The sequence below is a fragment of the Trichosurus vulpecula genome, chromosome 4 (genome assembly GCF_011100635.1).
Source record: "Trichosurus vulpecula isolate mTriVul1 chromosome 4, mTriVul1.pri, whole genome shotgun sequence".
In the NCBI taxonomy this organism is placed as follows: Eukaryota; Metazoa; Chordata; class Mammalia; order Diprotodontia; family Phalangeridae; genus Trichosurus; species Trichosurus vulpecula.
Genome location: NC_050576.1, coordinates 442,423,107 through 442,448,140, shown reverse-complemented (window position 1 = coordinate 442,448,140; position 25,034 = coordinate 442,423,107). Strand labels below are relative to the sequence as shown.

At 43.6% G+C, this 25,034-nt stretch overlaps 1 protein-coding gene across 3 annotated transcripts; it reads right to left on the bottom strand.

The window, feature by feature from the left end:
* Positions 1–3,564: 3,564 nt before the first annotated feature.
* LOC118845384 (zinc finger protein 420-like) lies at positions 3,565–22,174 on the bottom strand. 3 transcript variants are annotated; one of them, XM_036753286.1, is made up of 5 exons: positions 22,114–22,174; positions 21,172–21,247; positions 15,158–15,247; positions 14,540–14,635; positions 3,565–6,690 (listed from the first exon to the last, which is right to left on the bottom strand). In XM_036753286.1, exons 3-5 carry the CDS (start codon positions 15,198–15,200, stop codon positions 4,277–4,279), a joined length of 2,553 nt encoding a protein of 850 aa, XP_036609181.1. In that variant the 5' UTR covers positions 15,201–15,247; positions 21,172–21,247; positions 22,114–22,174; the 3' UTR covers positions 3,565–4,276. The 3 variants fall into 3 exon arrangements, with proteins under 3 accessions (XP_036609181.1, XP_036609180.1, XP_036609182.1); XM_036753285.1 differs by having other exon boundaries at positions 3,715–6,690; positions 15,121–15,247; positions 22,006–22,145; XM_036753287.1 differs by lacking the exons at positions 15,158–15,247; positions 21,172–21,247; positions 22,114–22,174 and adding an exon at positions 15,276–15,339 and having other exon boundaries at positions 3,715–6,690.
* Positions 22,175–25,034: the final 2,860 nt, after the last annotated feature.

Sequence of the window (25,034 nt, the reverse complement as noted above, 5' to 3'; positions counted from 1 at the left end):
AGTCCTGGACTTTCCAAAATCCTGAAGTCATACATCTCCCCCTCCCCCTTTCTCCCCAGCCGTGCTCGTTTGAGGGCCCACCAGTAGGCGCAGGCTACCTGCTCTGCTCTACTTCAGGATGCCCAACCACATGCACCTGCCCTTGTGTCACAGCCTACAACCTCCCCCCAACTGACCCTAGTGACTCCCTGTGTGTCCCAGTGGGCAGCATTGGGGGCTCAGACCCGTTACTCCATATCCGTACAATCAGGTCAACCCCGGGCACCCCAAACTCAATCTTATTGTCCTAAACCCTTTCGACCCTGCCTGGAGAGGTCAGGTCTCTTGGGTCCTGGATCTCATCATTATCCCTTGGGATCACATAGGGTTTCCAGGAGAAACGGTGACCCTGACTGTGACCAAGAAGCCTTTACCAGGTCCCCATCCCATTGGCCCAATAGGGAACCTAGCCATCCCTGCCCCAACACCTATTACTCAGGAACCCCATACCTATCAGGTTTCCCTACTTGTCCTTTTATTGGCTGTTCATAAGACACTTAACAGTTCTAACCACATACTGGGCAAGAATTTTGGGATCTGTGTTAAGCCCCAGCCTCCTTACTATGTATGTAGTGGTAGCACTAAAGGCCTCCGTCACCCCTACCTCCAACGTGGAGAACTCAAGTGGAACTAACCACAGCTCACCCTTGGGGATGTGCAGGGAACAGGCCTTTGCCTTACATCATCTAACACCACTTTATCCAGTTCTCAGTATGGCTCCATTTGCAAACAAACTCAGGAGATTCAGGCCTCCAGCTCAGACTACTTCCTGGCCTCTCCAGGAGCCTGGTGGGCATGCCACAATGGCCTTACCCAGTGTGTCTCTGCTACTGTGTTCCTCAGACACCAACAACACCCGGAGGGCCCCCTGTGCATCTTGGTGGCCATAATTCCCCGGGTTTCCCTCCTCCCGGGTGAGGAAGGCTGGTGCTATTTTTCCCCCCAAGGGCAACTGAGTTACCATCAAAGGCGAGCAATACTACTCCTCATCCCCATCTTAGTGGGCCTGGGGCTTGTGGGCTCCGCTGCCACTGGAACAGCAGCCCTAGTCAAAGGGGATCTCAACTATAAGGCCTTAAGTGCACAGGTAAACACTGACCTCTCCCACATAGAGCAGTCCATCTCAGTCCTAGAAAAATAAGTGGACTCGTTGACGGAGGTGGCCCTCCAGAACTGCAGAGGCCTTGACCCTCTTTTTCTCAAGCAGTGTGGCCTATGTGTGGCCCTGGGAGAGGCTTGTTGTTTCTATGCTAACAACCCTGGGCTGGTGCAGGAAAGCCTGAGGTTGGTACACCAAAATAATGCCAATAGACAAAGGGAGCTGGAAAACTCTGAGAATCGGTATCAGTCCCTGTTCTGTACATCTCTTTGGCTCACTACCCTGGTGTTGACCCTGGCTGCACCACCCCCCCTCCTCATTATAGCTCTGGTTGTGGGCCCCTGCCTCATTAATTGTTTTCTGCAATTTGTCAAGTTCCACACAAACTCTGTTTAACTCCTATTGATTGGGAATCTCCATTACCAATTTGCAAATCCCTGTCCCCCTGATTCTTGTAACAAATCCCCTGAAAATGTATCAAGGAATTGAAACACTTTGAAAAAAAGGTGGGGAATGTTATGCCCTGCCCCCCCCTCAGTTTCTCCATCTTGCCCCAGCTCACCCCATTGTTTTTACTCCCATCTCCAGGGACCCCACTGTTTGTGTTCCCATCTCCACGGAAATCAAATTGTGTTCTTTCCCTTTAAGTACCCTGTCTCTACCCCTACTGGGGCTGTTCGATTTGAGTCTTTACTCTGAACAGTCCCAGGCTTGAATAAATCCACATGCAAATTTATATCCGGTCTCGTTAGCTTTTTTTCGGCACAACAAGACCAGGGAGTTCGGGGTGGGAGGAGAGGAGAGGAGAGAAGCCCCTCAAAGTTCTGGGCTGGGGCGATCCACGGGAAGCCACCGCTTTGTGGCCAGAGTCGCAGCCGCCTCCAGGTTCCAGGCGCACTCCGGGTGGACCACCCTGCTGGACTTGGAACCCCCTGGTGACAGCCTCCCCCTGCCCGCTCCCGCTGCTGTTTGGCCGGTGGCCGGGGTCGCGAGTGGGAAGGCCACGGGTGCCGCGGTGAAGAGCCCGAGCTGGGATACCACAGGGAGGCGAGGCGGGAACCGAGACGGGAGCGAGGCCGCCTTGTCTAGCTATGCCTCTCTCCTAGGGTGGGGAAAGCCCGGCGATGGTCATCTTCCTCGACACCTGTGGGGCGACAGCTACTGCCGGGGACTACATCGAATTTATTTCATTCAGGGGGATTGGGCCGGGAAGGTGTAGAGGATGACAAAGAATCCTTTTGCCATAGATACGTGACGCCCACCGGGCCTGAGCCCCGGACCCGACCGCATCGAGGGACGACCTCAGGACTTGAGAAGCACTGGCACGATTCCCCCTCACCTGCCGCGGGTTATGGGGCGGTGAGGGAGGGGAAAGGCCAGCAGAGTTGCGGGTAAGAGCCCAGGCGGCGAGCACACTGGCGGAGGGGGACTATGGGGAGGGGTGTGGGGACAGAGCCTTGTCCAGCCGCGGGTCATCTTCCTGATACCCAGGATGACGCGACGAGAGCTACTGCAGGGGATGCGAGGGGCGCTATATGCGACACTGGGGGCTACAGCAGGGGAAGACCCACGAGGGGCAAGCGCCCAGCGAAGACAAGGTCAGACAAGGGGGAAGAGCCAGGGAGAGGACGCCAGCACCCCTCCCGCCGCCCCCCGCACGGCGATCAGAGCTCCCTCTGGCCCCCGCCATCCCCGAGCCACCTTCCCCGGGTAAAGCCCAGCCGTCCCCGACAGAGATGGTCGCGGCACACAGCCTCGGTGGAATCAAAATGATCCATATGACTTCGCTTAACGCCCTCTCTTCTTTGTTCACGAATTCTTCTGCCGTAGACCTGACAACTATACTTTTTCATGATCCCCTAATTTATATTACGCTTTATATCTAAATCAGGGACCCATTTTGATCTTATTTCGGTATAAGGTATGAGCTATTGGCCTATACCTAGGTTTGTCAAAATTGTTTTCCAGTATTCCCAGCAATTTTGGTCATATAGGGGAAGGAAGGAAGGAAGGAAGGAAGGGAGGGAGGGAGGGTGGGTGGGTCCCTTGGATGAGATAAAATGGTCATGTGGGAGTGGGCACCTTTTGTTCGGCCCTTAGGCACTGCAGAGGTTGGCCCTTCCTCCCCTTGACCTTGTTAAGGGGTCCAGGCCATCATTTCACCACTTTCTGGGAGCTAAACCTTAGGAGGTAGAGGACAGGTGCTAGGAGGATGTGAAGGTGTGGGGAGAAGGGGTGTGGAATGCCCTTGTGAAGATTCCTGTCAACTAATGTGAAACGCCATTCATTCTTTCCTACCCTCCAGAGCAGCCAGAGAGGCATGAAGGGTCATATCATAAGCCAATGAAAGGAATTTTTAAAAATGTACCTGTCAGACCTATGAATAAGTGAAAAGTTGAATGACCAAACGAGAAAGAGGGGCTCATGGGAAGTAAAACAGATCATGTTAATTCTATGAAATTTAAGAGTTTTTGCACTTGGCACATGCAATATAACCAAAATGAGAAGAGATCTTTTTTTTGTTCTGGTTCCCCCCCCAACACACACACACACACATCCTCTCCCTCTATCTCTTATAACAAGGATAAAGTGTAAATACATTTAGCACAACTTCTTATGTAAAATGGAGTATCATTTTTTTTTTCTTGCCTTCTCAATAGGTGTGAGGAGGGCAGTCAGAGCATTAGAGTTATTGGAATTTAAACATACGTTTTACTGAGGGATGTAGCACCTTACTGTAGTTTCTCTTTACTATGGATTCTCTAACAAAATTTAAGACTTTTCTCACCAAAATCCTTCCTAATATCATTATATTTCTGAGATTTCTCTCCAGCACTGTGACAAGAAACAAGGGACAGCCTGTAGTTGAGTACCTTCCTGTATTCATTTTAATCATATTCTCCAATATGAATTATCTGTTGTTTAGTTCTAGGCTAGAGCAAAATAACTTCTCACAACTACATTTCTATCCATCATGAAAGATTAACAGCTTGGATTCTCTGAGGGGCTCTATACATTGATTATATTAATAATTCCAATATGAATTTTCTAATACTGTATAAAATTACTTTCTTATGCATTTTTCTGGTGTTGCCAGAAGGTCTGGTCTCTACCAAAGGACTGCTCACATTCAGTACATTAATAAGGTTTACCTCCACTGTGAATCCTCTGATGTTGAGTAAACTGGGAGCTCAGGCGAAAAGATTTCCCACATTCATTACATTTATGAGGCTTTTTTCCAGTATGAATCATCTGGTGTCGAGTGAGTCCGGCCCTCAGACGGAAAGCCTTTCCACATTCACTGCATTCATAAGGTTTCTCTCCAGTGTGAACTGTCTGGTGTCTGGTAACTTCTGCCCTTAGGCGGAAGGCCTTCCCACATTCATTACACTCATAAGGTTTCTCACCTGTATGGATCATCTGGTGTCCAGCAAGGTGTACACTCTGGCGAAAGGCCTTCCCACATTCATCACACTTATATGGTTTTTCTCCAGTATGAATCCTCTGATGTAGAGTAAGCTCTGTACTATGGTAAAAGGCCTTCCCACAGTCTTTACATTCATAAGGCTTCTCTCCAGTATGAATTGTCTGATGGCGAATAAGATGTGCACTGAGGCGGAAGACCTTTCCACATTCATAACATTCATAAGGTTTCTCTCCTGTATGAATTCTCTGATGTTGGGTAAGCTTTCCACTCACATGGAAGGCCTTCCCGCACTCATTACATTTATAAGGTTTTTCTCCTGTATGAATTCTCTGATGCCGGGCAAGCTGGGCGCTCAGACGGAAGGCCTTTCCACAATCATTACATTCATAAGGTTTCTCACCAGTATGAATCCTCTGATGCTGAGTAAACTGGGAACTCAGAAGGAAGGCTTTTCCACATTCGTTACATTCATAAGGTTTTTCTCCAGTATGAACTGTCTGATGTCGAGTAAGTTCTGCCCTCAGACGGAAGGCCTTCCCACATTCATTACATTCATAAGGCTTCTCTCCAGTGTGAACTGTCTGATGTCGAGTGACTTCTGCCCTCAGACGGAAGGCCTTCCCACATTCGTTACATTCATAAGGTTTCTCTCCAGTATGAATCATCTGATGTCCAATAAGGTGCACACTCTGGCGAAAAGCCTTCCCACAAACATTACATTCATAAGGTTTCTCTCCAGTGTGAATCATCTGATGTCCAATAAGGTGTACGCTCAGGCGGAACCCCTTCCCACATTCACGACATTCATAAGGTTTCTCCCCAGTATGGATCATCTGATGGCCAATCAGGTGCACACTCTGGCGAAAGGCCTTCCCACATACATTGCATTCATAAGGTTTCTCACCAGTATGAATCATCTGATGCCCAATAAGGTGCACACTCTGGCGAAAGGCCTTCCCACATACATTACATTCATAAGGTTTCTCGCCAGTATGAATAGTCTGATGACGAGTGACTTCAGCCCTCAGGCGGAAAGCCTTCCCACATTCATTACATTTAAAAGGTTTCTCTCCAGTATGAATTTTCTGATGCCGGGTAAGCTTCCCAAGTACAAGAAAGGTCTTCCCACATATGTTACATTCATAAGGTTTCTCTCCAGAATGCATTCTCTGAGGTTGTGAAAACTGTGAACTCAGGTGGATGGCCTTCTCAAATTCATTACACTCATAAGGTTTCCCTCCAGTACAAAATCTCTGGTGGTAATTTAGTCCTGTGATCTGGCAGAAGATCTTTCCACAGTCATGGCATTTATAAGGTTTCTCTCTAGGATGAACTGTCTGGTGGCAAATAAGATGTGCATTCTGATAGAAGATCTTTCCACATTCATTACATTCGTAAGTTTTCTCCTCACTATGAATCTGTTCTTTGGGTGTAACAGCTGGATTGTCCTTAGGCTTTCCACATTCACTGTGTTCATGAAATCTCTCTTCACTGTGAGTTCCTTTATATTCAATAAGTTGTGGAATCTGGGAAGAAGCATTCTCATGCTCATTGCATTTATAGGGTTTCTTTCCAGTATCTATTATTTGATGGGAATTAATAGATGAGCTGGGTTTGTAGATGAAGTCTTTCCTGCTTTCTTTGTATTCACATAAATTCTCTCTAGGGCATAGTCTCTTGTATTTGATGTATTCTAATTTGGAGCTCAAAGATTTCTCACTTTCATTGCACTTTGGAAACATTTTCTCTGAACAGATTCTGTTACATTTATTTACGTCTGGACATAGAATAAAGTTCTTTTTCTGGGCATCATATGCACAAAGATTCTCTCCCACAGACACTTTCTGTTGTGAAAAAAAGACTGGCCCCATATGGAGATTTCTTCCATACTTACTACATTCAAGGCCTCTCAATTTATTCTGAGTCTTTCTTTTGGTAATTCTGACATTATCAGAATGTACCTCTTTATTATTCTTCTGCATCTCTAACCTAGCCTCACATTCCCAGACTTTTCTCAAGCAGGAGACACAGAAATCATTCCTTACTGATCTTTTATGGTATAATGTTTCCATAGAAATTCCCTGATTTGGAGTTGGCACCTCAACTTCAGGCCTAGCCTCCCAATCTGGAAGAAATAAAAAATGTAAGTATCCCCTGTATCCATCTGCTATTTACTTAGGCCTGTCTTTTGTCTGCACCAAAAAGAAATATTGTCAAATATTAAAGGGCAAAACAAATAATGATTATGGTTGCACAGTCATTTCTAGTTCTTGCGATGTGGGGAAGTTAATAAATTTTCTAAATGGCAAAAGAAGTGGCTAGATGGCCACCTGGATAGAGGTCTCAAGAAGGAGTGAAGAAAACTCTTGGCTTAGGTGCTTACTAGCAGTGTGACCCTGAAAAATTCATTTAACTTCTTCATGTCCCAGTTCTCTCATTTACAAAAGGAGGAAGTTGATTCTAGAAAGCAATTTTAAACTGTACAAATAAAGTGGCTAAAATACCTATATCCTTTGACTCAGGGATTCATTTGTTAAGCTTGTGCTGAAAGGAGAAGAGGGGACAGAAGAAGAGAAAGAGAGGAATGAAGAGGAGGAGGAGGAAACTCTAGATAATAAATGTAATGGAAAATTACCATGCTGTGAGAAATGACAGACATGATGAATGCAGAGAAGCATGGAAACACACACTTGAGCTGATACAGAGTAAAGTGAATCAAACCAATAAAATACACACAAATTTAGGGTTAGAGTTGGAGGCAATGACTGAACCAACAGAAATGAAAAGAACAACCATCACAAAACAATAAAAAATTAAAAATGAGAGTTACCTAACGAATGTTGCCAAATTTAAAAGAAACTTGTATCCAAATATATACATATATATGTATATGAGAAGACAAACTTTCCCCCACTCCGCTCACTTTAGTATTCAATCTATCTTCATCTATTCATCCAGTGGTCCCTACCCTCCTGTCTATTAACATGGCTAGATCATTGCTATCTTTAAAAAAAAAATTATAACTCTCTCTTTTCATCAGGATCCTATCCTACACATCTCCTCTTTTCTCAAAAAAATTCCTAGAAAAAGACATCTACATTAATTGCCTGCACTTTCACATCTCTTACTCCTCTCCAAACTTTGCAATCTGGATTCCAATCCCACTCAACAAAACCTCTTATCCCACGGCAACCAACAAATTCTACTGATATCATTGCCTCTGAAACATCTGAGACTTCTGACCACCCCATGGGTTTTCTTTTCTTTTCCTTCCTTTATTAAAAGAGGGTTTTATTGAGATCATAGTCCCATCAAACACAGGAACAAACCCTTCTTAGGACAGACTACTCAAAGGTACCTCAGTCAAGGGAACCAGACCAAAACTCAATTCAAAAACTGCCTCTTTATTTGGTCAGCTTCTTGGGATGCAGATTGATGGAATAACCATAGTTCACCAAGCAAGTGCTCAGTGCAGGTATTACAGAGACAAAAAACCAAGTTCTTGACCTCAAGGTGGGGTGGAGGGAGAAGGGGGAGAATGATATGTATGGACATAAGTAAATAACAAATATGAGTAGTTAATACATCATTTCCAAATGTAGCCACGAGAAACTCAGAACATCAAGAAAGGCTCTGTTTAAAGTGTCACCTGAGCTGAGACTTGAAAAGAGGCAGAGGGGGCAGAAGGGAGGAAGGATGGGGCCCAGCTGGTATAAAAACACGGCATATCTTTCCTTTCTCCTACTACACAAAGGGCCCAGGGCACTGAGCTTTACCTGCCGGTCCTTCCCTTTTTACTGCCACCTTTCCTACAATAGGGACGAGCATATCCTCTCTATTTCCTGCAGCAACTGGTACTTCTAAAAGTGATGCACTATAGAAAATGAGAGCTGGGGATAGGATCTATTAGACAACATAAACTGTTTAGAAGAGGGAACTCAAAATAGGTATGTTAGAAACTTTAATTTCATGGGGAATCCAGTGACAAAAGAAGGAATAATTAAGTATGAGGAACATGAATCAAAGAAGAGAAGTCCAGAATAAACAAAAAGGGAAGAGAACAAGAGAATCCTTTTTTAGAAAAAGATGGAGGAAATGAAAGTTTTAAAACTAACCAAAAAAAGTTGGAAAAGGGCAGAGGAAGAGGTATTATACTAGACTCCTTAACTCAGAGATAAAAACGAAAAAAGGGAAGAATTAGGTAATTAGATAAAAGGAACAAAGAAAAAGGAAGAAAGAAGAAAAACTAAGAAAAGGGGTAACAAATGGGGAGAAGTAACAGTATAGGAAAGAAGAAAATGAATTGCCTGAATAGACATTAAAGAAAACTACTAAACCAACAAATAAATAACACTCAAAATAAACACAAAAGAGGAGATGATAATAATTAGAGGAGAAAAAGACAAACTGGAAACCCCTTCTCCACTCCCCCACAAAAAACTATAAAAATTATAAAGCTAAAAGATGGCTCTTTGAAAATATAAAATTGATAAACCTTTAGATGATCTGATTAGAAAGAGAGTATAGAAAATTAAATCAAGCAAATAGCAAATGAAGGTAAAAATCACAACAAAACAAGAATAAAAAGAATAATTCAAACTCACTATGTATATGCTAACAAAATTGAGAGAAAAAAAGAAATGAATACCCTCAAAAATATAAAATACTCAAGCTATAAGACCAAATAGATCTTTTAAATAATGCATTCTCAGGAAATAGAACTAGATGTAAAGGAAATACCAAAGGAAAAAAACTTCTGATCTTGAAGGATTTTCAGGAGAATTCTATCAAACTTTTAAAGAACAATTAATACCAATACATATTATTCTCAAAAACTAAGAAAGAAAGCACCCTACTGGGTTCTTTTTGTGAGATAAAATATATACTATGTAATATACACATAAAATTAAACTAAGGAAGAATAGTGAACAGAACTAAAAACCATAATTATTAATATCAATCCAACAACTTTAAATAAAATCCCGTCAGACCACAGTAATTCATCCAAGAAACCATCCATTATGACCAATTTGAATACATAACAAGACTACAAGGATGGTTCAACATTAGGAAAACAATCAACATAATCATATTAGAAATAAAAAACATGTAAAACCACATGATGATTTCAGATGTGGGAAAAGTCTTTGACAAAGTGTAATATTTATGAAAAACATAGGCAGTGAGTGACCATAAAGAGTATTATGATAAAATAAAAAAGTCACATAAAGTATCTAAAACCAAAAGCAAGCACCATATACAATGGGGATACACTAGAAGTGGCTGTTGTTCAGTCGTGTCAAACTCGTTGTGACCCCATCTGGGTCTTCTGTATCTGGATACTGGAGTGGTTCGCCATTTCCTTCTCCAGCTCCTTTTACAAATGAGGAAACTGAGACAAACAGGATGAAGTGACTTGCCCAGGGTCACACAGCCAGTGAGTGTCTGTGGCCACATTTGAACTCAGGAAGAGCAATCTTCCTGACACCAGGCTACGCACCTTATTCACTGCATCACCTAAATGCCCCATACACTAGAAATTTTCCCAATATATGAGTAAAGCAAGGATGGCCCACTCTCTCAACTATTATTTTATATAGTTCTAGAAATGTCTCAATAGCATAACTTAAAGGTGCAAAGACAGACAAAGAGGAGACAAAACTATTTGCTGATGGTTTGCATAGAAAATCCTAGGAAACTGGTAAAGATGCTGAGATACTTAATGGTTTCAGCAGCTTTCCAGGCTAGAAACTAAGCCCATAAAAATCAAAAGCATTTCTATATAATAACAAAATCCATGAGGCCATAAAAGAAAGAGAAATTCCACTGCAAATAATTACCAAATGCATAAAACATTTGGAAATCGATATATCAAAGCACCCAAAATATTTGCATATATTCCATTACAAAGTGATCGTTAAAGAAATAAAGGACAACTTAAATAGCTGAAGGAATATTCAGTGCACATGGCTGGACCATGTCAATAAAATAAAAATGACAATACGACCAAAGTTCCTCTACAGTTTAAATGTTAGACCAATCAAATTATCAAAGGTATATTTTATAATATTCAATAAAATAATAATAAAATTCAATGGAAAAAAGTAAAAGAACTAAAATATAAAGAGAAATAATGAAAAGAGGTAGATATAAAGGAAAAGGAGCACTCAGTAATCAGAACTAGCTGGTATTGGTTTAAAAATAGAGAAGCAGATTAATGGAACACAGTAGACAATAGAGACAACGGAAGCCAACAAACCAGTTTTTGTTAAACCTGAAAACATTAACTTAGAAAAGAACTTACTTGATAAGAACTGCTGGGAAAATTGAAAATCAGTTAGGCTTAGACTTGCGCAATTTTCCATAATATACTTTAAATGTGTATCTTAAGATTAAATATCATATTATTTAAAAATTTAGAAGAGATTATACAATTTTCATGTATCTTTCAAAGCTATAAATAGGAGATCTACTCTTAACCAAACAAGGGATAGAGACAACTGAGTGAGTGAGTGAGTGAATGAATGAATAAATTATTTATTAAGTGCTTACAACGTACAAAGCCCCATGATAAGCACTGGAGATACAAACAGAAAAGCAAGACTGTGTCTGATCTCAAAGACCTCACATTCTAATGGGGGAGACAATCCATATGGAAAGTTTCAGCCACAAGTAGGATGGATATTATGACTTTGATTACATCAAACGAAAATCTGCACAAACATAATTAATGCACTTATGATAAGGGAAATGTTCTACTGGAAAAAACAACTTTGTAACAAAATTGCTGATAAACCTAAAAGATATATAAACAATTAGTGGGGAAATACTTTTATTCATATGTATGTATGTATAAATATATATACACACAATTATTCATATATGTGTGTATATATATATATATATGTTGCTACATCTATATATCTACATATATAGAACTAAAAGCTATTCCCCACTAGATAAGTGGTCAAAGGATATAAAGAAGCAGTTCCACAAGGAAGAATTGCAAGCTATTAACAACCACATGAACAAATGTTCCAAATCGCCAATTTTTAAAAAATGCAAATTAAAACAACCCTGAGGTCTCACCTGACACCCCACAAACTGGCAAAAATGGGAATTACTCATGTGGTGGGTTTGTGGGAAGATAGATGCATGCATTGCTGGTGGAGCTGTGAAATGGTACAACCATTTTGGAAAGCAATTTGGAATTATGCAAATGAAGTGAGTAAAGTGTCCATGCCCTTGGACCCAGAGATTTCACTACTAAGATTATGCTCCGAGGAAGACATTGATAAGAATAAAATCCCCATATACAACAAAATATTTACAGTAGTACTTTTTGCAATAGCAATGAATTAGAAAAACTGTGGTCCGTGAATATATTGCAATATTACTATACTGTAAGAAATGATCAATGAGATGAATAGAGAAGCATGGAAAGGTTGATATGAACTGATATAAGCAGAGCCAAGAAAAGAACAGACACAACAACCACAACAATATAAAGAACCACCATGAAAAAAAGATTTAGACAACATCTTGCAATTATAAAGAACAAGCCCAACTTCAAGGAAGAGATGGGAGAAGTCCTGACCCTCTATCCCTATGCAGCAGTTGGAGGTCTACAAGTACTTTACACTGAATATATTTTTGAGACATTTCCAATGTGTTGATTAGTTTGTCTGATATTTCCCCTTTCTTTGCTTTATTTTTGGCTTTAAAAAAATACTATTTGTTACATGAGATGGCTCTTTTGGAGGGGAAGGGAAGCTGGAAAGAATTAGTGGAGATAAAAATAAAAGACATCCATAATTTTTTTTTAAATTTGAATGAATGTTTTAAAATTACAAAGAAAAAGCATAGCTCCAAAACATGTCCACCCACAGGGGTGAGAGTCCTTTGAGTGTCACACGTTACAAATATTTATAGACTCTGCTGATGAATCAGCCAGTTATGTCGGTTTTTTCCTTTTTATTATTTGTATACAAGGTGGCTCTCCAAGAGGGGGAGGGATAATGGGGAAAGTATGATGATAAAACAATAAAATTAATAATAAATAATAAAAAATTAATAAAACCTTGTTAAGGAGGAGAAAAAAGTAAGAGGCTATCACAGTTTAATGACCAAAGCTTGTGCTGAAAGAGAACAGATGAGAATCTCAGCAGAGGTGGCACTGCACAGAATGGTGGCCTTTGTGGATGTGTGGGTTAGCTTTTCTGAGCTCTTTCTTCCTCTCAAAAAAAAATTCTCTATTATCAGTTTTTCCAGCCCATCTTGTCTTCACTCTGACAACACTGAGAAGTGTGTCCCAGAGGCAGATATCCAAGACACGTCCAAAACACAACTAATTCCCTTTCCCACCCCCCCACCCCCGACCCTCCCTTCCTGTCCCCAGCACTGCCGCTGCTCTCAGCTCAGTAACCTGGGCACTGTCCTCCACTCCTTCCTCTCCCTTTCTCCACATCTGGCTGTCATTTTTACCTCTGCATCTCCTTCATCTGACTCCTTCTCAACCCTGACAAATACAACCTTCGTTCAAGTCCTCATTGCCTCTCACTGGATTACTCCAGCAGCAGTCTCAGGGGTCTCCCTGCTTTGAGGTTCCCACCACAACAATCCCTTCACCTTGCCTTAAGTTCAGATCTGCCCATCTCACTCTAAATCCCAAGGATTCCTTATCATCTCTAGACTCAATTATAAACTCCTCTGTTTGGCTTATAATGCCTTTCAAGGTAGACTGGATATCACTTCTCTTTCTGGCCATTTTTCTGCTTCCACACAACACTCAGTCTCACATTACAAGAATTTGGAATTGATTCTTATTTCAAAATATGACATGAACAAAAATATTTTGAAGAGAAAAAAATTCTCATCAGAATGAGAGCTAGAAGTGATACAGAATAAAGATGGCAGAAATAGACTCTGCATAAGCCCCACAACTAAAGAGGAAGACAAGGTGGCACATCACTAAACCCTGAGAGAACCAAGAGCTTGGAGAGTGATACACAAAGATGTAAGTTTATTCTAATTTTGTTTGAGTGAGGAAATGATGAAGAGAGGTGAAGCAGAGGATGAGCAGTAATAACTTGCAGGGGAGAAAGAGAGAAACAGAAATAGAGAGAGACAGAGGGCACAGATAGGATGAGAAAGGGGACAGAGGGCCAGATTTAAATCCTGGCTCTGCCATTTACTGTTCACCAGTAAAACCTTGGCTAAGTCATTACATTCTATTGGTTTCAGTTTTCCTCATCTGTAGAATGTGGACATCAGACTAGATGATCTAAATTAGGCCTGCACAACCTGTGGCCTGTGGGCCGCTGACAGCCTTCAGGTCACTTGCAACATGCCAAAGGATTTCCTCTACTTACACAGGATGTTTTCCTCTACATTTTTCGCTGGCAACCTGAAATCCTTTGGCATGCGGTGCATAGGCTGCAGGTTGTGCAGGCCTGATCTAAATCTATGACCCTGTGCTCTGTTCCCTACTGTGGGTCCCATTTTTTCTGAGGCTGAAGGGACAAGTAAGTCAAGAGTTGAGGAACCAAATTTGTCCTGGGAAAAGACCAGGCTCCCCAAAGGAGCTCATCCTACACTGCCTTAGCTCTTCTCCACAGGCCAGGGACCTTAGAGGATGGCTCCCTGTCTAATACTTTAAGAGTTTCTTTTGCACTAAGTGGTACAGTGGGTAGAAAGCACTGGACCTGGGAGTCAGGAAGACCCAAATTCAAATCCAGCATCAGACATTTACTAACCATCAGATACTTCTCTAATCCTAGGCAAGTGACTTAACCTCCATCAGTATGTGGATATAACTGCATCTCCCAGGATTGTGAAGATGAGAATGAGATTAACACCGGTAAAGTGCTTTAAAAGCCTTAAAACACTATACAAACGCTATCATTATGATCATTAAGGACCCAAAGAACTGTTTTTTTTGCAATGACTAATCTGCCCGGAGGTCACTCACTCACCTGTACAGTGGCCTCCTGGGACTTCTCTCTGAGACGTCCAAGGTGCTTCCCCTCGCTCCAACTGATGGATCACATCTGGCTTGGAAATGGCAAGTCCTGCTCATTGGAAATGGAAAAGTGCTGGGGACAGAGAGCCCCCTCTGAAAAAAGTGAGATCCATCCCAGCCCCTCTGAGAAAAGGTGGGCCTGCTTGGAAGGTCCAGATCACTACCAAGGCCCACTGAAGGGGGCTCTGTACTACATCCCTAGGAATCATGGGAAATTTGCCTCATGCCCTCTAAGCGGCAGGATTCTTCTCTTGTTTCATGTTCATCTTCACATTGGGACTCTAGGGGACAATCTTGGACCTGAGGAAATAAGAGACTGGGGGAACCAGAGCCTCAGGTCTAACATTATCAAGCTCCCAGTTTCCCTCCTATAGAATGTCAGCTCCTTGAGGGCAGCCCCTATGTCTTTCTCTCTTTGTATCCCCAGTGCCTCGCACAGAGGAGGTGTGCCTTTCCCCTGGGGCATGGAGGTGGAGGGTTGGGGGGGACCGGTGGCACAAGGCACACCAGATAGTAACAGCTCAAGAACCTCACCCAGGCAGACCAGGTTCCTGTAGTTCTCCAGCATTACCTCCCTGTAGAGCTCCTTCTGGGAAGGGTCCAGCTGCCCCCATTCCTCCCAGGTGAAGTCAACAGCCACGTCCCTAAATGTCACTGATTCCTGAAACACCAAATGCATATCCACTTACCCAGAGATCATTCCTCCAACGGAGCTCAGGAAGGAACAGAGCTGGCAGAAACTAGAGAGGGTTCTCCTTGTGGTGCTGAGCCTTCAGTGTGCGCCAAGTTGGTAACAAGCCAAGTAAAAACACAGTTAGCTGAAGCTACCCAGTGTGCCAGAAAGAGCGCACAGCCCAGCCCGCCTCTGCCCCAGGCCAGTCAGATGAGGGAGTCAGACCCTCTGAGAAGCTTTGGTTTGTGGTCCTGGGCACAACAAGGTGGGCAGGAAGGACAAGTCTTCCTTTTTCCTGGAAGCTGCAAGAGCCCCTTTGCCTTGGAGCCTGTTTTCTTCAGGAGCTGCTGAATTTCACAGGAGCACACCCTGCCTCTCTGTGTCTCCTGCTGACTTGTCCCTGAGGCTCCTGGGTAGCATTCCCAATCTATCAGTGGGGCCCCTTTCTGTCTTTTCTTCTTGTTGTCTGTTGATTCCTTGCATTTCTTCTTTTGAGACCTGCCTGCTCCTATGTGCTGGGGAAGGAGCCAGTTACAGGTGAGAAAGGCTGAGTGCCACACTCCCAAGCACAAGACTGTGCATCTCAGAGCTGAGATTGAATCCTGTCTTCTGATTTCCGGGCCCAGCTTCCTCTGTTCTACCAACCTCCCTCTTGCTCTAGAGGTTAAGTACACAAGTGAGCATTATTTGCCTTTGAGTTCTTCAGTTTGCACCTTGTCTTTAACTTTTCATCTTAGAAAGCTGGGAGTATAGGAGGGGGTGGTAAAAAGTGCTCAGCATCCCTTAGCCAGGGTCAAAGGGGAGACGAAGAGGCCAATTATCTGAGCTTCTATCCATTATGCTGCACGAGAATCATCCAATCATAGGTCCCTCAGTCCAACTTCCTAGCTTTACAGATCAGGGTCAGAGACCAGCAACTCACTGGAGGTCACAGGAGAACCACCTGATCTGAGACACAGCCTAGATGCAGCCTGACCCTAATCAGATAGGGGTCCCCCAGGTAAGTGTTCACAGAGCCCCCAATGAGGGGGACCCCATTCACCTCATTCTAGGGTCTCCTTCAAAGACATGGAGATGGTTCCTCATAAAGAACACATTCAAGGTTTTTCTGGACTTCCACATGTCTGTTCCAGGAAATCAGCTTGCTTCAAGCCTAGGAGATGACATCATATACCCCTCCTATCCAGGGTTAGTTCCAGACTTTATTTTAGATGCAGCTATCATTTCGCTAAGCCCCTGGGCGGGAAAAGTCCTAACATACAGACAGGACCTTCTTTCTCCAGGTCAGTTCTGGACCCCACTTGCGATCCGACAGCAGCATCTGATCCAGATGCACAGACAGATGCTTTAACTCAATGCTGGCTTTTTTCATGACCTAGGTGAGCCAAGTACCTCAGAGGCATCACAGAGGGGGCTGCATGTTAGGGGCCCTGATACAAACAGGACAATGCCTGGGCAAACACAACATCTGGAAGACCCCAGAGAGGATTCTGGGAAGACGGCATAGGTTAGAAAACTTGCCACTCTCCAAATCTCCTCCACAGAAAAAGAGAGAATGTTGCCTCAGAAGGGATGTAGAGCAGCAGAAATAAACAAAGGTCAGGGAAAAGCAGTTGTTCTCCCAAGATAACTGAAGAAGGCTCCAGAAAAGACCCGACCTCTAGGGGCAGAGGCTCAGCAAATTCTGCAGAATCAACAACAAGCCTTGGAGGCCTCAGGGGTTGGGAGGCAGCCTCAGCCTTAGATGCTTTCATCTCATGAGTAGAAGACTGAAGGATCTTCCACTGTTGAGGGATGACCTGGGCCAGCTTCAGCTGCAGAGGCCAAGGTGTTAGCACACACCTGGTGAGTGCAGGAGCAGAGAGGCGAGGACCTTGCAGGCTGTGCCATTTGGGGGACCTCAGGGAGTTAAGATCATTGCAGGACACTGTGACTGGGGGCTCTGCCCTGGCCCCCCCCCCACCGTGGCTTAGGAGTGGAAAGGAGAACCCAAGGTTGGGCCCCAAGACAGACCTCAGGAAATAACAGTAAGAAGGGCCTGAGGCTTGGGACACTATTCCCCATACCTCGGAACTGGAGTTTGAGCACACTAATAACTGCTAAAAATAAAACAGAAAAAAAATGATTAAGCAAAGAAGAAAGAACTCAACTGTAGATAACCATTATGGGGATAGAGAAGATCTGGGTTCACATTCAGAGGAAGATAACGAAGCTAAAAAAAAGCCACTCCTTTTTCTATGAGAAACGTCAAATGATCTCAAGCACAAAAAAAGTTCTTAGAAGAACTTAAAAAGTACTTTAAAAATCAAGAGACATTGAGGAAAAAGAATAAGAACAATCCAAGAAAATCAAGAAAAAAACATGAAAAGAAAGTCAACCAATTTAAAATAAAGAACAAAAAACCTAAGGAAGAAAATAATTCCTTGAACAAAGGACAAACAACAACAGAACTGGGGAAAGGGAAGGTAATGATGTTCTAAGACACAAAGAAATAATAAAACAAAAATCAAAAGAATGAAAAAAGAGAATTTGAAACATCTCATCAGAAAAACGACTCATCTGGAGAAGAGACTGAGGAGAAATAGTATTAAGAATAGTCAGACTGCCTGAAAATTATGATTAAAAAAAGAATACTGATACACTATTACAAGAAATTATCAAGGAAAAATGCCCTGAAGTTCTACAACAAGAAGGCAAAGCAGAAATAGAAAAAATCCTCCGATCACCACCTGAAAGAGATCTCAGGAGGAAAACCTACAGGAATATCATAGCCAAGTTTCAAAGCCTCCAGGTTAAAGAGAAAATATTGGAAGTAACAGGAAAAAAACAATTTAAATTTCATGAATCTACAATGAAGGATTACACAAGACCAAGCAGCTACTATACTGAAGGACCATAGATCTTAGAATACTATATTTCATAGAGCAAAAGAGCTGGAGTTACAAGCAAGGGTAACTTACCCAGCAAAGTTAAGTATAACCCTGAATGAAAAAAAAATGGACATTTAACAAACTGAAACACTTTCAGGTAATTGTGACAAAAACAGCAGAACTTAAGGGAAAATTTGACATACAACACACAGGAGAAATATAAAATAAACATTAAGGACCAATTATAAGGGACACAATACTTCTTATATACAAAAATATTGTCAGTTGTTTTAGGATTGTCATTTTTATTTGGGCAGTTTGAAAGAAAGGTTTGGGCTGAGCTGAGTATGATGGGGGGGTTAAAAAAAATAAAACTAAGGAGAGATAAAAAGGAGCAATAATCTATTACAAATGAGGCAAAAAAGGAAAAAGTGATACAAAAGAAGCTAGTGGGGAGGAGGGTGTGTAGTGCTGGAACCTTACTCTCATCGGGAATGGGTTAAAGAGGGAACAACATAATATCTAGAAGGGTACAAAAGTCTTCTAAACTCAGAAAGAATTAAGAGAGCAAGGAGATAGGGTGGGGAGACAGGATTCTTGGAGGGGTGGGTAGGTTAAAGAAAAGGAGGGCAAGGTAATGGGTAGAAATAAAACAGTGGAGTGAGGAGGGTTAGGAATGAGGGATGGGGTGAGGAGGATAGTGAGGAAAAATAGGATGGAGGAAAATATTCAACGAATAATTATAGCTTGAAATGCGAATGGGATGAATTTACCCATAAGATGGAAACTGACAGCAGATTGAAAGTTTGAATTTAACAATATGTTGCTTTCAGGAAATGCTATAAAAATGAAAGATAAACATAAAATAAAGGGCAGGAGTAGAATTTATTGTGTTACAAAAGCAGGGTTAGTGATTACGATTTCAGACAAAGTTAAATCTAAAATAGATTTAATCAAAAGAGAAAAACAGGGAAACTATGCATCAGCCATATTATTCAATACAGTACTTAAAATACCTAGACAGTATAAAAAACCTGAGAGTGTGCTTGCCAAAACAGACACAGGAACCATACGAATATAAACATAAGATACTTTTTATACAAATAAAGTTAGATCTAAATAACTGAAATAATAGTTATTGTTCATGGGTAGGTAAAGCCAATACTTAAAAAATAACAATTTTACCTAACTAATCTATTTATGTAACGCCATCCCCATTAAATTACTAAAAAATTATCTGAGTTAGGAAAAAAAATAACAAAGTTCATTGGAAGAACAAAAAGTCAGGAACTTCAAAGAAACGGGCGGTGGGAGGGGTGGGGAAGGTATAAAGGAAGCAGATTCCATAGTATCAGATGTTAAACTATGTTGTAAGAGCATTGTTGAGGTGTAAAATAGATAATTCTGATTAAGTTAAAATATTCTTGTAAAAATAAAACCTATGCAGCCAAGAACAGAAGGAATGCAGAAAGTTGGGGAAAAGAGACGATCTCTCCAACAGAATGTGACTGGGTTAGAATATTGTGGTGGCATAGGAAATGACATGCTGGCTGATTTAGAAAAACATGGAAAGATCTGAACTTACGAAAGACGATAATATCTACCTTCAGAGAAACAAATGACAAGTGGAAATAGGCACAGTACGGTCTCACATATATGTGAATGAGTGTGTACATGTAGGTTTATCTACATACATATGTGTGTGTATGTATCTGTACTTCATTGTGGGGGAGGTGTTGGTAATTAAGTAAGAAGTGCACAACAGAGAACAAAAGAAAACCTACAAGGAAGCAAAGAAAAGCTGTACGGCTTTGAAAACAGTGTATAGTATTTATGATAAACGTTTTCTTGAAATGCAAATTTGTTGCTTTATATTGGATGCTCTATTAGGTTCTGCTGTGTACATGGCAATGTTTCTTACTTCTTTTATTATTTTGTACTTAAATTTAAAATAAATTTTAAAACTCCAAAAAAAATTTTAAAAATTAATAAAAAATAAAATAAAATGATCCCATAGAATCCTTGTCCATTTAGACCTTCCCAAAAGGGGCCAGCACTTCTAGCGGGCACACACCACCCTGTTTTATGCCTCACTTGACCCTGACAGTCATGTATTCGAGGGACAAACCTCACCTACTCTGTCTCTCTCTGTAGGTCTATCAAGAAACTTGGCATCATCTTAACCTGTGTCTGAAAGAACCATTGGGAAGTTCCCTAAATACTGACTTTCCATCTTCCAAGTCATTTCCTTTTTTTCTGGGGAGAAGAAACAGCTGCTTTTACAAGAAAATGTCAATGGTAAAAGGTGGCACGTCTCTGGATGTGAGCTGACCCCACAACTAAGCTATCGATTCCTCCCTCACGCCTGGGCCTAAGGCAGCAGAGGCTTTGAGTTTCTGGTCAGGTCACAATCAGCCTGTCTTTGAGCTAAATGTGTAAGGCAGTTGATGTGTCTTAAACCTTGGTGTTCTGGCCCTGCCAAGTCAGACTCATCTACATGTCTACTCTCAAAGGCTTCCAATACCTCCTGTTGGTGTCTCAGCAGCTCAGCGTTTTCATCAGCAGAAACAGGGGCAGCGTTCCTTATAAGGCTTACTAGGTTTTCCGAGGAAAGTGTGTTGTAGACTAAAAAGCTTTCTTTCTGTGGCTTCCTTTGGCATTTCTAGTAGCACAATTAGCACCCAGAAGAGGCCCAGACCTCTTGGTAAATGAAGGGGTGAATGTTGGGTGGAGAAGGGAGGTGCATTCCTATGAAGTCTCTCGAATACAGAGGCAGGGAAGGGAGTCTGAGCACAAAAAGAAGCTACCTTTGGAGTCCACAGACCTGGATCCAAAACTCAGCTCAGCTCTTCTCTAGCTGAGTGCCTTCTGGCAAGGAGCACTTGGCCCAGTGCCTGGCACCAAGTAAGAACTTGATGAATTGTCCATCAAGTGGATGATTGTCTGACAGGTCCAGTTCCTTCTGCTACAGGATATGTGATAGATGTGTAAGTGCATTGTGGACAGAGATGCCCTTCCAGGAAACATAGATTTCCCACTCACCTGGGGGGTCCTGGCTGTCAGGAGCACAGGGGCCATTTCTGCCTCTGGAGGAGAGGCAGAGTGCTCCAAGGCAGATCTGCGGAGGAAAGGGGAGCCGTCAGAAAGGAAAGAACAGCCTGCTCTGCAGGTGCCTGGAATACTTATCATCCAGAGTCGCCAGCCCCACCACCCACTGCCCCTGCCCACTCATTCACTGCCTGCTGCGGGCGGGGGAGAGACAACCTAGGACAAAGCGACAGCTTCAGAGCCACGGAGACCAAGGGTCAAGCCTGACATTTGGCACATGCTGGCTTTGTGACCCTGGGCAAGTCCTTGAACACCTCCTGGGGATGATAAGATTGATTCCTCTGTCCTGACTCAGGGGAAGGTGAAATCCTCAACACTGGGGCCCAAAGAGGAAAAGGAAATAGTCCCTGGCCCAGAGGAGCTCAGAATGGGGGGGGGGGGGATGGAGCAGGAGGGAGAGGGGGGCACAAAGAAAAAGCAGGAAGAGAATGAAGAGAAAGGATGGGAGCAGGAGAGGGGGGAAAGGGGATAAAAATTATAGATAGGAAGGAGGAAGAGGGGAGAGGAGGAGGCTGAAGAGGAGGAAGGAGGAAGAGGAGAAAGAAGAGGAAGAGTGATGAAGAGGAGGATGGGGAGGAGGAAGAGGGCAGAAAAACAAGGAAGAAGAGGAGAGGAAGAGAAGAAAGGACCGGAGAGGAAGAAGGGGGAGGGGTGAAGATTATGGGGAGGTAAAGAGGAGGAAGAAGAGGATGAGGAGGGCAGCTCTGGGGGGCGGGGAGGGGCTCGGGGCGTCAGTTCTCGGGCCCCGCCCCCACCCTCTGGGGCCACCTCTGGGAGTAGGCGAAGGGGCGCGTCGGACGCCGTGGGGGGGGCGGTTCCCTGTGACCGTTAGGGACCAGCTCCCGAAGGCTGACCCCACGCTGACCCCGCGCTGACCTCCGCACAGACCTAGGCCTCCGGGAGAGCGCCCGCCCCCGGGGCCGAAGCCGATGACGTCAGAGTACCCTGCCGAGGTCTCGTGAGCCAAGCCGGCGGGGACTCGTCCGTCGTCTGCAGGCTCTGGAGGAAGCGGAAATGCCCCCCCACCCCAGGAGCGCGGGACCTCGGAGGCGCGCGCTGGAGCCCCCTGCTGGTGGAGGCCGGAGGCGACCTCCACAGTGCTTCTGGGCGAACCGCAGCGGGGGCGACCCAAAGACGCCTCTGACACAGCCTAGGGGCCCCTGGCAGATGGAGCAGGGGGGGGCCTGACGGTCCCCAAGGGGAAGAGCGCACCCTGCCAGCCCCTCGGATGGACAACGTCGAGGCCGCCACGGAGAATTAGAGCTGGAGGCCCTGCGAGGCTGAGGCCGTGCAGAGGCTCCTGGGGCTGTCAGTGGGCCGCACCCTGTGAGGAGTCACGTGGCCAGAAGAACAGCCGGACTTTGGCTGAAAAGAGGCTCACTGGATGGAAAGGTGTGGGCATAGTGAGGTCCTTCGTAAGGACCAGGAACCGGAGCGCCTTGGGAGTGAAGATCATGGCTTCCAGCCCAGGACCATTCACCTGAGACCCACCTGCCCAGCAGCTGCTACTGAAGACTGGGGAAGGCTCTTGTCGTCAAAGCCCATGGACCTGCCAGCTGATCAATGTCAGAGACTGGCACCCTTGTATAGATGAGATGGAAGACGCATCTGGGCCCTAAGCACCATGGGACCTTTCCATTTGACTCACGGCTGGAACTTCCCATTTATGTTGTTTCCTCTGTTAGAATGGGAGAGCCCTTCAAGTGTGGACTTCTGTATTGGCAATCAAAATGGGCTCTTAGCACTCAGTTCAACCAAGTGCCCTTGAAGAATTTGGCCTTGGTTTCCTTGATTAGATTGGGAGACCTTGATGACCTCCTTGCCTCAGGGGAGGGCCTAGTTTACATGGGTTTGAGTGGCATGTTTGGGATATCAGAGGCTTTTAGACCACTGTGGGTTTAAGTCGCCTCTTTGTGACATGTGTGACTCACCCTTGACCCTGAAAAAGATATAAAACCCAGGGGTTGGCTTTCTCTTTTTAGGGGCTCTTACCCACAGTCTTGGTGGCATGCGTGATTTTGGGCCAGCCCTTGCTATGAGCTCCCGGGCTGAACCTAGATGTTGGTAACTATGAATTGTATTTGGTCTGTCTGTTGATGTTTGTAATTTGTATTTGCTCTGAAGTCCAGGATGCTGGCTTTTTTTCCCCTGAACTAAGTGAATGGTATTTGTATGCTGAATTAAAATAAGCTTGTTAACCCCTTAACGTTGCTTTCCTTAGTAAAGCAGATCAAAAAAATCTGGGCTTTGGCAGTATTCTTGTTGTTGGGCTTGTGTTGGTCTTTCACCCCCACAACATCTACTAGCCAGATTGTTGAAACAACTGCCTTTTCTTTTTGTATCCCCATCACCTATCATGTTGTTGTTCAGCCATTTCAGCAGGGGGCCTACTCTTCCTGCCTCATTTGGGTTTTCTTGGCAAAGACAGAGGACTGGTTTGCCCTTTCCTTCTCCAGCTTATTTTACAGATGAGGAAACTGAGGCAAACAAGGTGAAATGACTTACCCAGGGTCACACATCTGGTCAGAGGCCAGATTTGAACCCAGGAACATGAGTCTTCACTCCAGGCCCAGTGCTCTGTGCACTATGGGGCCATCTAGCTGCTCTCTTCTCATATAGTAAGTGCCTAATAACATTTCATTAATGCAAGTGTGAAGGGAATTATGATTTTCATGTTAATCAATAAGATATGTGTAATGCATATACTAATAATTTAGATTTCTCAAAGCTGCTTCTTCTGGCTTGGGAGTCAGAAACTCAGGATGTAGCTCGAAATGATCCATCAAACCCTTGACAACACTCTCACAATCACTGAGTTCTTGCGCTGTATTGTACCTGTATTCGACAAGTGAAGCAGAACCTATTCCTGTCACAGAACTCTGGTTCTGGGGGGTGGGGAGTCCCCTAACCCTAACTGCACTGGACCCTCAAGATTTGAAACAATCCACCTAAGAATTGTTGTATTGTCCTCCACTGGTGGGCTTGCGAGCCCTAGGGATGACTGTATTGTAACCCACCTTCCCCACTCGTGATTTATGTATATAACCTGTGCCTATCGGGCATTCCTCACTCTGAGAGTAATGAATTAAATGGACACTTGTTTCCTGGCCCTCCTGTCTCTGGCCTGGGTTTAAAATTCTGTTAACTGAAGCAAATACTGCTATGTCAATTTCAAATCAAATCCTACAATAACATAGAGCCTTTTTGATGAGGTCCACAACCCCAAAAGACAGAAGCTTATTACAACAAGAAGAAAAGAAGATGGGGAGGGCTGTCATCCAGATTCTACTAAGCGGTTGGATTGATGGTCCAACAGTACCTCTGTCTTGAACGGACACTGCAAATACACAAAGATCTAGGCCCAAAACTGATGTAGAAAAAGGAAGGCATTTAGATAATTCTGGGTGATTTCGATCATCCCAAGCTATTCCATGATCCAAAAGTCTTTTTGTAACATCAGTACTCTTTGATGGATAAAATACAGCTCTGGAATATAAAACACAAAAATCGCTGAAAAATCAAAATTGAGAGTAACCCAAAGGTCAAAAGGAAGGGCATGTGATGGCCTTCGAAACATTGCAGAATATTCTCAGTAGTGGACTGACTTGCAAGAAGCAAGGGGAAAGATATTGACCAGGAAACTACCATTAGAAAAGGAGGCAGGTGCCTGTGATAACAGGCCAAGTGTCCCACTAATATCCACAGAATGTTAATAAATATCAGGAAAGGCTTCCAACACGTTAGGCAAGTGCCCTAGAAGAGGTTGAAGTTCAGCAGGGTGCCAAGGACCTTTCCAG

Excerpts from the sequence above, each read along its gene's own strand:
- LOC118845384 (XM_036753285.1), bottom strand. The coding sequence starts at position 21,207 with ATGGCCCCTGTGCTCCTGACAGCCAGGACCCCCCAG. Across the intron at positions 15,248-21,171 it reads TGACAGCCAGGACCCCCCAG|GAATCAGTGACATTTAGGGA; the intron begins GTGAGTGGGAAA and ends TTGGTGTTTCAG. Across the intron at positions 6,691-14,539 it reads CCCAGGAGGCCACTGTACAG|ATTGGGAGGCTAGGCCTGAA; the intron begins GTGAGTGAGTGA and ends TATTTCTTCCAG.